This window comes from Lynx rufus, unplaced genomic scaffold (assembly GCF_022079265.1).
Source record: "Lynx rufus isolate CCGP_SWC_20201006 ecotype Redwood Valley unplaced genomic scaffold, mLynRuf1.p SCAF_11, whole genome shotgun sequence".
Classification (NCBI taxonomy): Eukaryota; Metazoa; Chordata; class Mammalia; order Carnivora; family Felidae; genus Lynx; species Lynx rufus.
The window spans coordinates 58,914,604-58,930,160 of NW_025814825.1; the positions used below are offsets into that span (position 1 = coordinate 58,914,604).

General features: G+C 47.2%; 1 protein-coding gene across 1 annotated transcript in view; it reads right to left on the reverse strand.

Annotated features, from left to right (window-relative positions):
- Positions 1-15,557, reverse strand: part of FGFR2 (fibroblast growth factor receptor 2) — a 101,422-nt gene that overhangs the window by 62,990 nt on the left and 22,875 nt on the right. Inside the window, 3 exon segments of the mRNA XM_047072743.1 lie at positions 2,805-2,974; positions 13,372-13,446; positions 14,303-14,569. Of these exon segments, the coding sequence (XP_046928699.1) occupies positions 2,805-2,974; positions 13,372-13,446; positions 14,303-14,569 (512 nt within the window).

Genomic DNA, 15,557 nt, shown 5'->3' on the forward strand with positions numbered 1-15,557 from the left:
GCTCTGCACCGAGAGCAGAGAACCCGATGCGGGGCTCACACTCATGACCCACGAGATCGTGACCCGAGCCACAGTTGGACACTCAACCAACTGAGCCGCCCAGGCTTCCAGCTATGTCTAAATGTTAAAAGTCACAAATTTTTGAAGAAGACAATCCTTTAAAGGTGAGAATTGTGTATGGTATTTCAGAAGAGGCCCCCAGAGCACTTTGTGGGGAGAGGAGGTCCACTTAACCACAGCAGTGACGGGTCAGGACTCAAGTACCCTCTCAAGTGACACTGGTGTGTTAGACACAGGTATACAGCAGAAAGTCCTGACTTTTCCCGGTATCTCACTCCTGCCACCAGGAAGTCCTCTTCTACCTGGTTCTTAACAAGCTGGGATGCAGGCTAGAGCATCCTCTAATTTATCCCCCTTGCAGGTTTCCAAGATGGCTCCCAGTGATTCCCCAGGTCTCCTGATATTCATGCCCTTGGGGATTTAATCTCCTCCCCTAATGATTTACTTAATAACAGAAAACAGCCAAAGTGGTAGGATGTCACTTCCATGATTAGGTTACAAAAGGCTGTGACTTCTATCTTCTTCACATGCTACCTCTTCCTTTCTGCTCTCCCTGAGGAAGGGCTGCCGTACTAAGAGGCCCATGGGGCGAGTGAGGAACTGAGGGCAGCCTCCAGCCCACGGCCAGCAAGGAACTGAGGCTTCTGGCCCAACAACCTGCAAAGAAGTGAATCCAAGAACCACGGGAATGAGTCTGGAAGCAGGTCCTTCCCCAGCTGACCCTACAAATCAGACTTCCAGACTCAAGCCTTAGTTGCAATCCTGTGAGAGGCCTTGAGGTGAAAGGCCCGGCTAAGCCACACCTGGATTCCTGACCCACAGAAACTGTGAAAAATACATGCTGTTTAGAGGTGCCTGGGTGGCTCAGTCGGTTAAGCGTCCGACTTTGGCTCAGGTCATGACTCGTGGTTCACGAGTCCAAGCCCTGCGTTGAGCTCTGTACTGATGGCTCGGAGCCTGGAGCCTGCTTCGGATTCTGTCTCTCTCCCCGCCTCCCCTCAAAAATAAATATAACATTAAAAAAATTTTTTTAAATAAAAATGTTGTTTAAAGTCACTGGTCTTGGGATAATTTGTTACACGGTAATAGGTAACTAATGCACCCGTTCATGCTTTCCAAACACACCAAAGAATGTCACGGTAAGGTTCCCCAAGTCTTCCTCATATACTAAATTAAATTCCTCCAGGCCTCCCCTTCCAGACTAAATAACTTAGACATCCCATGTCTCTCTTCCTGAGACACCCTTCCTTCAAACTCAGCCCAGAATCTTTTCCTGACCTCCATTATCCCTAGCCTCCCAAAGAGCCCACATCCTCTCCCCCTGCACATCCACATGACAACATGCTCTTCTGACTTCAGCCCATCCAGGCTGTGGCTTTCTCATCCACCTTCCCTACCAGACGAGGAACCCCTGTGAGCTAGGGCCGTGCTCTGTCCAGCGCCTAGGACGGTGCCTGCCAAAGACTGTGCTCATCGGCATCTGCTGAATGGACGAACAAAAGCCCGAATAGGCATCTACAGGCCTTTTCAGGGAGAGGGTGGTCGATTTCCACCTCCCCCTCCACCCCTCACCCCTGCCTGAGTGATGAGATTACTCATCACCACATTCTGTGATGGGCTCTCCAGGGCCGTGAAGACAGAGGATGGAGAGATTGCCTCTCTCACCACGGAAGCATTCTCTCTTAATAAGTACTATTTCATACTCCAGCGTCTAAGCCAAGTCCACCCCCTATCCTACAATCCTGCCCAAACAGGGCAAGTACAAGTTTACTTCTCCAATGCTGCTCCAGTTTTAGTGTTCCAGGCAATACAGCATATAGGAAACAGACTCTCAACTTCCCACCCTTCTGTTATTAAACTCTTCTCACATAAAGAACAACGTAAGGGTGACTGGGTGGCTCATCGGTTGAGTGTCCAACTCTTGATTTTGGCTCAGGTCATGATCTCACGGTTCATAAGATCGAGCCCTGCGTTGGGCTTTGTGCTGACAGCTCGGAGCCTGCTTGGGATGGTCGCTCTCCCTCTCTGCCCCTCTTCCGCACTCATGCTCTCTCTCAAGATAAACATTAAAAAAAAAAATGGGGCGCCTGGGTGGCTCAGTCGGTTGAGCTTCCGACTTCGGCTCAGGTCATGATCTCACGGTCTGTGAGTTCGAGCCTCACAGCGGGCTCTGTGCTGACAGCTCTGAGCCTGGAGCCTGCTTCTGATTCTGTGTCCCCCTCTCTCTCTGACCCTCCCCTGTTCATGCTCTGTCTCTCTCTGTCTCAAAAATAAATAAACATTAAAAAAAAAAAAAGAACAATAGAAATGGGAATTATGCTTTGAAAGCACACGTGAGCCCAGGGACGCCTGGATGGCTCAGTCTTAAGGTTAAGTGTCCGACTTCAGTTCAGGTCATGATCTTGAGGTTCGTGGGTTTGAGCCCCGCGTCGGGCTCTGTGTGGACAGCTCAGAGCCTGGAGCCTGTTTCAGATTCTGTGTCTCCCTCTCTTTCTGCTCCTCCCCTGCTTGCGCTCTCTCTCTCTCTCAAAAATAAATAAACATTAAAAGATAGATATATAAAGTAACATGTAAGCCCAGGAAAACTTTTTTCAAATGTCAAGTGTGGAAATGACCAATTATGATAATTACTGATTTTTCATTTTTTTTTAAAATATCCCTTCTGAAGGTTCCTACCTTTCAACTACTTAAAAATGGATTAACAAAAATGTAAGAAATAGAGCATTTTGGAAACCTGATTTTACCTTATAGCCTCCAATGCGATGTTCCTGCTTAAATTCCTTTCCGTTTTTCAGCCACCTCATTGTTGGTGTTGGATTCCCCCCAGCTGGACAGCGAAACTTGACTGTGTTGGCTGCAGGGACCGCGTGCAGTCGCTTTTCCATCTTTTCTGTGTTAGTCCAGTATGGCGCTCCTGTTGTGGAAAACAACGTTATAACGTATGGAAAGGGAGAGCTTCATTTCCATGACACGGAAGAGAATTTTACTTTGTATGCGGACGATCTGACATTTTCAACATCTCTGGGTAATATTTCCATGAGGAGAAAACTGTTCTGAAGTCTAGCAGATGGCCTAGCAGAAGGTCCCTGGAGATGAACTTCTTGTTAGTTTCTCTTTCTTAATGGGGGGGAAAACGTGTTTGAGGTACCTTCTCTCCCTTGTTCTTAGTGCCAGAATATAAATTCACGTTGAATCATGCTTTTAAAAGCTACTTTATATGGACAGCGACAACGCATACAGCCGCAGCAGCTGAGTCCTCCAGAATGGATCCTTTTAAATCACCACACCTAGCAAACGATCGCACACACACACAAGCAAGTTGTGCTCGAAGCCACGTCAACTTACCCACCGAAGCTTTAAAGGCTCAGCAAGGAGATAACTTACCATCCTAATAGGGTAAATTTTTCAGGGACGCAGCATTAACTTCGCAGCACTTTATGTGACAAATCAAAAAGCCCTCGCACTATGTTTTAATTTTTGTTTTTGTTTTTTTATTAAAAATTTTTATTTATTTTTATATTTGAGAGAGAGAGAGAGAGAGAGACAGAGCGCGCACAGGGGAGGGGCAGAGAGAGAAGGAGACACAGATTCGAAGGAGGCTCCAGGCCCCGAGCTGTCCGCACAGAGCCCGATGCGGTGCTCGAACTCACGAGCGTTGAGATCGTGACCTGAGTTGAAGTCGGACGCACAACCGACTGAGCCACCCAGGCGCCCCTGTTGTTTTAATTTTTTAAATGGAGGAAAGAGTTTTTGGTGGTTGTGAATGCCATAATTCTACTACCATGTCTGAGCAGAAGAAAACTTACTAGGAGGCTACGGATTATATGTTATGTAAAATTAAGCCCTCTGAATGGCCCTCAAAGTCATGGATACAAACAAGCGACCCTTTAAACTCAAAAGAAGACACAACTTTTTAAGTTGCCAAATGAGGGGCATTTGATCTAAATCAGAACCACAGCATCAATCCAGGATACCGCCATAATTCTTCACGCCGGCCAACAACAACAGCTACCGAGCACTGACTGAGTGCTTTGTGTTTACCAAACAGAGCTCTAAAAGCTCTTACGTGTTTAACCTATTAATCCTGACACCAATCCAATGAGAGAGGCATTATCACAATCCCTGTTTAGAGATGAAGAAACTGAGGCACAGAAAAGCTACAAAGCTAGAGAGAGATACAGGCAGATTTGAGCCAAGGCAGTCTGATTCCAGAATCTTTGCCCCTACTGTCCATGGCTAGTTAAGAACCAGCTTCTCCAAGGGGTTGGAATCCATCCTTTTCAACCACTCTGATGTCGAAGACCAGAGTCCAGGATAGCCAGGCTGGCCCGAAGGCACGCTGCCTTCTACATCACTGCCCAAAAGTTCCGCTGAAACCTTGTACAGCTATTTCACGTTTCACACGTAAGTTTCTGTCTTCGCAAACTGGTAGCCAAAATTCTCCTGAAGCATCCATCCGCGGGGCCTTGGACATTCTAGAACATCCTAGAACACTGAAATTCTACAAGACTGATTCCTAACTGTGTTTACTGCTGCTGAGGGTTAGGCTGAGAAGGAGCACACCCACTCCACAAACCAGAGGCAAAAGGGCCCAGGCAGGGGGTTGGTCTCTGACACAGATTTACAAGCCCCCTCCCTCTATTCTGTGGATGACAGAGCTCGCTCCTAAGGGGTGACAACAAACCCCTTCACTTAGCCGGATTTTCGTGGCACAATTAGGAATTTGGATAAACTACCTACCCCTGTTTGCCTCACCCTTGCTCTTGAAACCTGGCTATGAAAGGTGGAGCGGAGATTTCTTAACAAGGGCATGCTGTACCTTCTTTGTCCTTGTTTATCTAAGTGTCAAGGTGGTGGGATACAGACGGGAGTCTACACGATGTGCCAAGAAGATGGTGCAAGCAAGGCAAAGCTGAGGTGGTCAGTCCTGCATGCCAGGGAAAGAAAGGCCTGAGGGTTGGGGCGGGGGGGAGGGGGGGCGGGGAGGGAGAGCCAAGGGTGAAAGAACGGGGCTCCACTCTTTCCTCTGCAATCAGCTGTATTTGCAATGAGTAGACAATTTGGTAGCCATGTGGCTTTGGGTGTCAAATGCCCCTAAACACACCCAGTCTTCTGAGGGTTCACCAGGGAGTATCTGATTACCATTCATCACAAGACTCCCAGGGGCCTGGCATACACTGGAACAATTTCAATAATCTTTCACTCTAAAAGCTTCTACTTAGAAAAATCCAGCCACAGCCACAGCCACTGAAAAGAAACCATTAAGAGCACAAAATAAATAATGAGCTTTGTTGCTACACAAAGACTTTTATAAATCTGACCTAAATGAAAAGCATACCTCATGCTGTCAGGTGTCCGTACTCATGTCATTTGTGTAAGTAAACACAATAGCCTATTCATACGAATTAGCTAAATATTAATGTAGTGACTCTTTCAGATAGCATCGATTACGGCTGAGCTGATCCTCTGGAATGTCTTTTCTTTTTTACAGAAAAGAAATCACCAGATACGTGCTTACATTCCATTAGGCATGATTTTTACGTTCCCTAAAATGTTAAAAAAAAAAAAAAAAAAGGGGGGGGGAGGATTCCTAGTTTAAGGAACTAGGAATGTTGCTCTGTTCCTCTCTCACTGGGCTAAGCTGTCAGGGAGACCGTAACCCACGCAGGGATCACCCCAAACCACATGAGTCTGTACGGTCATGGCCTGTGGCTACAGCACACTGGCAACCAGCACCTTCGTCTTGGCACCTAAGGGATGATTTAAGGACAAGGGTGAAAGAATTTTGCTGGAATTTCTGGCAGGAAGCCACTTCCCTGGGGTAAAATTTCAATCGTCAAAATTGCACCTATAAAACCTGCTCGTGCGAAATAGACACACAGCCATGAGGCAGGGTTATGGGCACCATACTTGTCACCTGAAGTCACTGGGATCCCAGGTGGGCGGGGCACCGTAAAATCTTATCAACAAAGCAGAAACAGATCACCTATGTGGCTATCACTGGAAACCCACATTTGCAACTTTCCCTTTTCCTGAATACCTGTAAATAGTGACTCCACAGAAAGGCCATCGACCCAAGTTTTCAAGGTCCTCTGTGTGGCAGCGATGGGCCACCCCAGTGCTCTGCCCAGTCCCACTCTGAGTTGAGTGCTAACATCATACAGGACAACACACTTCTGTGACTAGGCTTTTCTTTAAGATTTTGAGCTCATGAATTGTTTTAATGAGCATGACGCTAGAGGGGAGGGATTATTTTAGTATTTTATCATGGCTTCTCCTGAAAGAAACTAGTTTTACGTGAAGACAGGAGAACCTGGAAGGTCTAGAAAAATAATGGTACTGTAGGACTAGCCCCATTGCGCTTCCTTCATCGGTGGCCTCATGTCTTCTGCAAACTCTATTTGTTATCTCCTGCCATTTTTGCAGTCTGGACACATGGAAATGCCAGCCACCATCCCCGCCCCCCACCCCAAGAACGACAATGCAGCTGGTGAGGGACCAGGACCAGGCTCCAAAGCAAGCTTTTCTACCTAAGGAGGCCTCTTTTCATACCATGGCTGGTGAACACGCAGAGGAGGAACTCACTTAACAAATTAACGATCTACAAAAGAGAACACATAGTAGGTGCTCAGTACAAATGTTTCCTCAACAACTTTATAAAAGAGGAAAACTATAAGCCAAGTCTCCATCATGTTGTTTCAAAGAAGGGTCTGAGTATCCACTTAATGTGTCTTCCCTAGCATAATCTTAGGGAGGCAGGAGGAGTGAGTTTCAAGTCAATTAATAGAAAAGGAACTGTGGAAATCTTGGATGGCATAAAAAAATGAAATATACTAAATTGGAAGTAAACAAGGTGACCTTCGTGACAGGTTCATCCCGTCTGCTAGGACATTCTCAGACCTTCTGATGTAACATGTAGCTAAAGAATGATGCTGAGTCATTAAACGGTAAGAACAGTAAAACCCAGCCAAATTTAAAAAATAAGAAAAATCCATCGTAAAGGGGTACCTACTCATTATCATTTTCTATACTGAAACAGTTATTGTATACCAGTGATGAGTCTAAGTAAATAGAATTATACTTTTAATACAGCAGTAGTCTCTTAAGATGTGCTGGTTAAAAAGAGATGTATAACCCCACAAAAACTTCCCTCAAAGTTCCTTCAACATACCACCTCCATCCCACAGCACAGACTGATCAAATTCCTTCACTGGGCTTGTCATTTACATATGTTTCCATCACCAAGGTGTCACCATACTGAAATTTATTCCATTCGATGTCTGCTGACCAGTAAGAGTAGAGCATCTGAAGGGGACAGTGTAAGTCATCTTTAGCCTATGGAGTAGGCACTCAAGTGTTTATTACATGGATGGATGGATGGATGGAAGAATGTACCAGATGAACAAGTGTTAAAAGCCTGAGCTATAAAATGAGGGAGGTGAACTGAGTGTTCTGATAAGGGCCCTCCCTATTCTAACATTCTGTCCAGGTATTCCAGGCAGATATTGATTGTGTCAACAAATGGTAGGATTAGAGGGTTTCTATGATAACGTAATGAAAAAACATGGGCTGCCCCCACAGAAGCCCTTCCATGCCCCACTATGTATCTCAATACAGATGGCTAAGGTCTATAGTCTCCTCTCTTTCTGAAATCAAAAAGAGAACACAGCCCAACAGTTTAAAGGAAAAACACGGAATCCTATTACCACTGTACCAAAAGGCCTCGGTGACCATCTGGTCCAACGGCTGACGTGATCAATGTCATCCAGAAAGGTTAAGTGATCTGATCAAGGCTGCATGGCCAAGGCCAGGCTGAGGCTAGACCCAGGACTCCAGCTCCCTGGGCTGTGCTCTTTCAACCACTCCAGGCTGCCCTTTGAACTCTCCCATGGTAATTAAGTCAAAAGTTCAAGATTTATGTGAGCTGCGGACGCTAATGACTGCCAACTGTATTTTTATTGATGCAAAAATAAAAAAACAGAGCCTGTTTCAGCTCCTAGATTAAGTCTCACAAACTCCCTAAAGCCCCACTAAGGCCTCTGTCTTAAGTCTATAATTAGGGCCTTTAAAAATATCACTAATCAGGACATTTGAATGCTTTGACCCTGACTGGGTGGGGGTGGGAAGAGGTCTCTGAGCTCAACCATACAGTAGACCGAGGTTCGTGTTTTCAGTTTTGCATAAGCTAAGAGAAAACAAATCCAACAAAATATGGAGATGTGAGTGAATGTGTGATTATGGGGGCGGCGGGTTTTATTTGAGAATCTCATTAAAAACAACACCTTGCCGATCGGTTGAAGCACTGATAAGAAACCCATTAAAGCAAACAGACAAATGACCCACCTTTGAAATGCCTGAGTCCACTGGGCGACCAGCTGCCCCATGGGAGCTCCTAGGATCTGCCTTCAAAAGAAAACTTCCCAGTTGTTGGTTATGCTGGTTGCCCACACGGGAGACCAAGAAAGAGATAATTCAATCCAACCTTCCAGATAGAACGCCATCCCTGGCTTTTGCGGAAAAAAAAAAACACCCAAACCAATTTAGGATGAGGTTTCCATTACAAAGAAATGTCCAAAAAAAAAAAAGTTCAGGAAGCCTGTGTGCTTTGGGTGGTTTTTTTTTTTATTATTATTGTTACTATAACTTTCAATTCCTGGAAACTGCGTAACCCAACTAAGAAACCAACACATTTACCAACTTAGCTATAACCCCTACCAAGTAAAAGGCCAAATTAGACCAAAGGTGACTATAAACTGTTATTATCAGCAGGTTAAGCAATGAAAGGAGCGTGGAATCCCAGGCCAAGTCCCTTCATTTTCCCTAGCCAGTTCCAAAGAAAATTGCCAACTGCCTTTCTCCCTGACACAGGAGTACGGGCACCTGCAGGTCTCAACAGGAATGAAAACCAAAATGGAAAATTGCCTTGTCTCTCTCCTCCTCACTCAAGAGAAAGAACCACTCCTGAAACACAGATCTTGATAAAGCTGCCTCACTATCAATTCCTTCTAGTTCGGCAGTCAACCTGAACTTCGTCAATCATGGTTTCCCAAGAAACTCTTCAGAAACATGAATCGCTGAAACACAAGCTTGAGGTAATAAAAATCACCTGGGAGAAAAAGGGACACGCAGGTCTACTCATCTGCTGCCAGATAACCCGTAAAGGTACCCAGTACCGAGGGAGGCAAGGGCTAATTAAGTTATGCTTTCCGATGCTGAAGTATAAACTCTGAAGCCTTCAAAACCTTCAACCTGGATGCATTTCAAAAATTAGCATTTGAAATTGCAACTTTCTGTCCGGAGAAAGTCTGTTTCACTAAAGGGCATATGTAAGAAGCATTATTTCCTGGCAGCTAGGCTTGTAATGACATCACAGAATTGTTCCGCTCAGGGAAACAGTCAAGCGCGGGTAAGGTGTGAGGTCATCAGTTAGTCAGCTGCTAAAATATGACCCGAGAATGCCCTTGACATCTGTGATGGAAGGCCTTGACTTAAAAGGCAAAAGCAAAGTCAGGTCAATCAAATCAGCCCATTGCAGGGATTTTCAAAGCATGTGCAACAGGATGTTAGTCAAGTGCTGTATTTTAAAAAGGGTCTTACGGTCAATGCGTTTGGAAAACCCTGGGAAAAGCCAAAATTAAACAGATGTTTTACTATAGAACGTTGGAGAGAACGTATTCTGCCGGTGCACCGGGTAAGTCTCTAAGAAAGGGTCAGAGAGTAAGAGGTATTTTTCAAACTCGTTTCAAAATACAACTCATTCCTGGCACAGAGCCCTTGGACTAGGGTTCCACGGGATATACTTTGAGAAGCACCAGCTTCTTCTCTTAAGGTACAGGCCAGACCTGAGCATTACTCTGTTTATAAAGCACCAGTAAAAGATGTAGAAGAAGACTGTAATTCCAAAAAACATTCGCTCAGCATGGAGGCCAGTCCTTGCCTCCAACAGTGGTCTACCAGGAAAGGCGGGTCTGAGATGCATCATGGTGCTGAGATGCGAGGGAATAGAACATGTGAAGCGATAAGGAAACCCCCTATGGGGGAGCCCACCTTTGAGCTGGGTCCTGTACCAATGGTGCAAGCGTTAAGGTCAACCCGAATACGGCAAAACAGCCCTCTAAAAGTCAGACCAGACCTACTTTCATGGCCCACAGCCAACAATCCTGCCATAATTTTGGACTTATTTTTGCCCCTGTATTGGACTGCCATGCTTTCTGTAGTCTGTACATATTTTCGGAACTCTACCAGGCAGATAAAAGCTTGCCTTCTCACAGCTAACCACCAAAATTAAAACAAAAAAACAAAAAAACAAAACTTAGAAAAGTCCAGAAATGTCACTGTCAGCACAGGGTCACCGGAGCATCATCTGTTAACTTCACCGAAGTGGAGCTTTCAAACACACCCCAGTGACGCCTCCAGACAATCAGAAGGCACCGGAGGAATCAATCTGGACCCACGGGTGTTTTCCAGGTGCCTGAAAACGCATGGAATTCGGCGCTTCTATAATTTTTCCTATTAATCAGGTCAGGCATTTGACACTGGAGGTGGCAAAAAATTGTTTTAATGGCAACATCCCCTTCCCCGCCTTGCCAATTACCCCGGCCGTGGCATTCCTCTGTCCACACAGGCCACAGCTGCTTAATCTCCACTGCCCCAGGCTGCACCTGTGAATCAGACCAGCCTAATCACACTAACAGATGGCAGAGGCCAAGTAGCCAGCTAAGAGCTGCTATCACTTTAAATCGTGTCTAATGTTTCACAGGCACCAAACAGAGGCAGCTCCCGACAGCAGTGTCTCCCTGGTACAGCTAACACCAGCCCTTAATCACCGCAGAGCACCCACTGCAGGGCAGACGTGGTGTCATTCGAGAGCTAATTACAAAGAACGCTGGCCACAGGGTGAAGGCATGGCATTCGATAAGTGCGCTCCACTCCCTGGCCCGTCTGCGCAGGCACCGGGCGGTTGGGACCCGTGTTCGGGACGAAACCCTGGAGGTCCACGGCAGGTGATCCCTCGCAATCACCAGAAAGTTCACTCAGTTCACTCAGTCCACTTGTTACGTAACCCATACCTTGCTGTTACATTTTACGGCTTCCCAAGTATTCCTGGGAACAGGCTCTCAGACGTGGTTCTGTTCACCAGGACGAGGCAGGTTCCAGGCCGGCCAGCACAACCCGGGTGCTGCCAGATTTGGACATCCCACACGTGGGCCCCACCTGAGAGCCGTCAACAACAGTGCCGGCATCCTCCCTGCACCCCCACCCCCCCCATCGTCACCCTGGGGACTGGCAGAGGGGTGCCGTGATTCAACACGCCACAGGCCTGCAAGCGAATGGCGGCTTTGCCTTTTGCTCACCGAATCGTGAGTTTCCAATCAAGAAAACAGGAATAATAGCTCCCTCCACCTTATGGGGTCGTTGGGGGCACTGCCCGAGCCAGCAACCGGCACCGAACCTGCCCAAAGCCGCACCTCCAAAGCAGGGTCATCCACTGCCTTCCCGGCCAGAGCCAAAGGACTAACAAGGAGTGATGTCTTCTGATGTCCCAGTGATGCGTTATTAAAAAAATAACCACAATAACTTCCCGAGAAGGTTGGTACAAATCACAGCAGAAGACGGTTTCACTCACCCACAGTTTTATAAACAAGAGCGCACACGGCTCGAGGCAGATCTCAAGGTGTGAATCCCTAAGTCGGTGCTTTTCATTCTTCAGCGCACATGAGAATCATCCCCCGGAGTTTCCAGTCCGGGGTCTGGGGTGGGGCTTTGGCCTTTTCATTTCTAGTAAGTTCTTAGACGATGCTGATGCTCGTGGTCCAGAACCCAAGCCTCCTCTTGCCAAAACAATGAAAACTATAAATGTTTCCCTTTTTGCCTAAGCTGCTAGGAGACTGGAACAAATGCAACTCCCCATTTGACACATTATCCCAGGTCCCTAACAGTATCCACTTTCTCTTCTTGTCTTCAAAAGCCCTGCCTATTTTCATAACTAACTTTCTTATTATTTAAGCCTTGTAAGAATTTATTAAACTAAGGTCCTTTTGAAAACATGCAGAAGAGAACACCTAAGCAAAGAACGCCAGCAACTAATGTACAAGCACTTGGGGAACATTCAAGCCATGTTACTGGAAATATAACTAATGCTACATTTTATCTTTTGTATTGAACGTCGCGACCCACACTTTTCTGAGCGCCCTACAAACACAAACTTGTCTGATCCTCGTAACAACCCCACGGGATGTTATTATTCCCATTTTACAGTTGAAGAAGCCGAGGCAGAGAAGTTAAATTACTTGCCCAGGGTCACCCCCACTTAGAGGTGTCAGAGTAAGAGAGGCCGAGTTCTTCTTGACCCAGGTTCTCCCACGTGTCACTGCTCCGTGTTAACAGCCTTTGAAAAGCAAACAGTACTTGCTGGCTGCCTACTCTGTCACTGTCTACAAAGCAAGGCCCCCTTCCCTTATTTCCTCTCAGCATGCAGCAATGTCTGAAAAGGTCACGGTTTCTCGAGGCGCCTGGGGGGCTCAGTGGGTTAGGCATCCGACTTCGGCTTAGGTCGTGATCTCGCGGTCCGTGAGTTCGAGCCCCGTGTCGGGCCCTGTGCTGACAGCTCGGAGCCTGGAGCCTGCTTCGGATCCTGTGTCTCCCCCTCTCTCTGCCCCTCCTCCACTCATGCTCTGTCTCTCTATCTCTCAAAAATAAATGTTAAAAAAAAAAAAAAAGTCCCCAGTTTCTCAACCTCAGCCCTACTGACATTTTACACCAGATCCTTCTTTGTTAAGGGCTGTCCTGTACATTGCAGGATGTTTACTAGCAGTACCCCTCGCTTCTGCCCACTGGAAGTCACTGGCATTCTTCATCCCCCTACTGAGACCACCAAGTGTTGCCCAATGTCCCCCAGGGGAGTCAGAAGCAGGAGAATCCCCCCTCCCCCCCCAGCTGAGAACCACTGAGTTAAGCCAAGCACCATCAAAGGTTACAAAGAAGACCAGGCTGGTACGTGTTTTCTACTCGTATCACGCCTCCGAACAGTGAGAAACCGGAGAGAAAACGAAATTCGAGGACAGCAAACTGGGAACTGCTTTCGAGAAAGAGTGACTTGTGACACAATAAGAAAGGACAAACGGTAGAGAAGGGTACACAGGAACACTGGTTTATTCTCAGATTAGAAAGCCAGGAGAGGAGACACAGCAGAGAAAAGTCAAGGGCCACAGGGCACAGCGTTCTGAAGAGTGGACAAGACGGCAGGTTAGAGTCCGGACTTCCCACCAGGCTCTGCTCTCTCGGGGACCTTCCGAGACGGCCATTACTTACTCTTGTTATTGTTCTCACTGACAAAATCCTCGGAGCCTTCCGTGTCGTCCTCATCATCTCCGGATGAGATGGCATCTGTATTCAAAAGAATATATCCATGGTTGTGTTTTTGCAAAGCAAAAGGCTGTAATCACGTACAACTTAGTCCTTCTGGACAGGGAATGCCACAACCCAGGAGCCCCCGCAAAAAGTCTGAGGTCTTGTTTAGCGAAGATGGCTTTAAGGGCTTCAATTTTCTCTCCGTGAGGACAGTTGGTCTGTATTAGGATTCCCAGTGCTTTCTGCTTTCGCGTTTTTTAAACATACTGTCAAGTTGGATATATTAAAACTGGATTTTAAGCTTCCAACAGTATTCAAGGCCCCGGCAAATTTACTGATTGCGTTATTATCCAAAGATTCTTTCCGACACCACCTTTCAGTTGTCAGGATCCCCTTCAAGAAGGGAATTAGTCCCCGGCAGAATTTACTAACTTCTGAAAGCAAATCTTTAAACTTGGCCAGAAAGGGGGCCTCCATCTAGTTCCCCCTCGCTGCATGGGAGAAAAATCAAGGAGAGAAACTCGAGTTTTAATAAAAGGAACCCGAAATCTTCCATATCAAACTGCAATCCTGTATTCTAACGGCCAAAGATGCAAACAGTATGGGGGGGGGGGGGCAGTGAGGAGATGTGTTTTCTACTTCTATAAAAGCATGCTGTCTTAAAAGAAAAATGCTACCTTGCACATGAGAATCCTGTCATTTTTAAAGACCAGCCCCTCTGGCAGAGCCGGTCCCCGTGGAAGAACTTCAAAAACAGATCAATAACAAATTAGGGAGCTCTGTGCGTGGCATCCAATTAGCAGATCCCACTAGGAGTTCCCTTGTCCAGTACAAGTTCACCCAGAAAACGGCTACAGAGAAGAGAGAGCAGAGGGCGCGCAGGCCGACTCACCTGTGACATTGACCATGAAGTAGACAGCCTCGCTGTCTACCGGCCTAGCCGCCGTGCAAGCATAGAGGCCGGAGTCTCTAGGCGTGGCACCTTTTATCTGCAAGTACTCCCCAATAAGCACTGTCCTATTGTTGGGCCCCAAGTGTACCCCATCCTTAGTCCAACTGATCATGGTGGCATCTCTCAACGGACAGCGCAATTCTAGCGACTCCCCGGGCGCGGCCACGTAAACTTCAGGTTGGGAGATTTGGTATTTGGTTGGCGGCTCTGCAGAAAGGTGGGAGAGAGAAGATGGAGACAGATGGGAAGGAGGAAAAGGAGAGAACGTCCAACAAAGGTCAGTGGCGGCCCGTTTGTTCCTGGGAGAGGCGGTTCTTGGTCTGCAAAGGGCCCCGGCAGGCGTCGGCTTCCGCCTGCACCCAGGAAGCCGTGCACAGAGCAGACGGAGTGTCTGAGACATCGACCAGAGGAAGCGCCCAATAGAAGCGGCCCCACTTTGTCTCCACAAGCTGTAGGGCCGTAAACACACACCCAAAACCCAGCGTGGAAGGATAATGTAAGAAAACTTTGCAGTCTGTTACCAATCCAAAGCCTGCTTACAAGGGTCACACGTGGGGAATTCTTTTCTTGTGGCATTTTTGATCTGTAAGGATGTGTGTTTTACAATTTTTTTATTCAATGCGACTGCATGGCTGTGTGTCTACACCTTTACACACACACACACACACACACACACACACACACACACACCCCATTTGCGCTAGACTTTGCCTGTTGTCACAACGCCGAGCTTCTTAAAATGAAATGCCCAAACTCAAGGGACGCTAATGGGTCCTTGTACAAAACTCTCAGGCTCAGATCGCTTTGCTGGCCTGGAGACTTAATACTGTGCTGGGTAAGCTGGAACACGCTGTTTTTCTTAACACCAAAAAGAACAAAATGCCCCAGAAAACCAAGAGGAGGTCTCTGTATCGTACCTAGACAGATCTGGAAATGGGGCAGCTGAGCACCTGACCCTCTGACACGTTCACAGCTGGGTCCCTCCCTGCCCACCAGCACCCACCGCACACCCTGCGCTCCAGCCTCCTCGGGGCCTTGGCCTTTAACTCCTTGAGAGGTACTCCTCCCTCCCTCGCCTCCCCGTTAACCCAACTCATCCTTCAAGGCCCAAATCATCCAGCTGGATATGAGCTTGCCATCGGTCCCCCGGGCCTGGGGGTGGAGCGGATCTCCCCTCCTCGTTCACCTGTCCGCT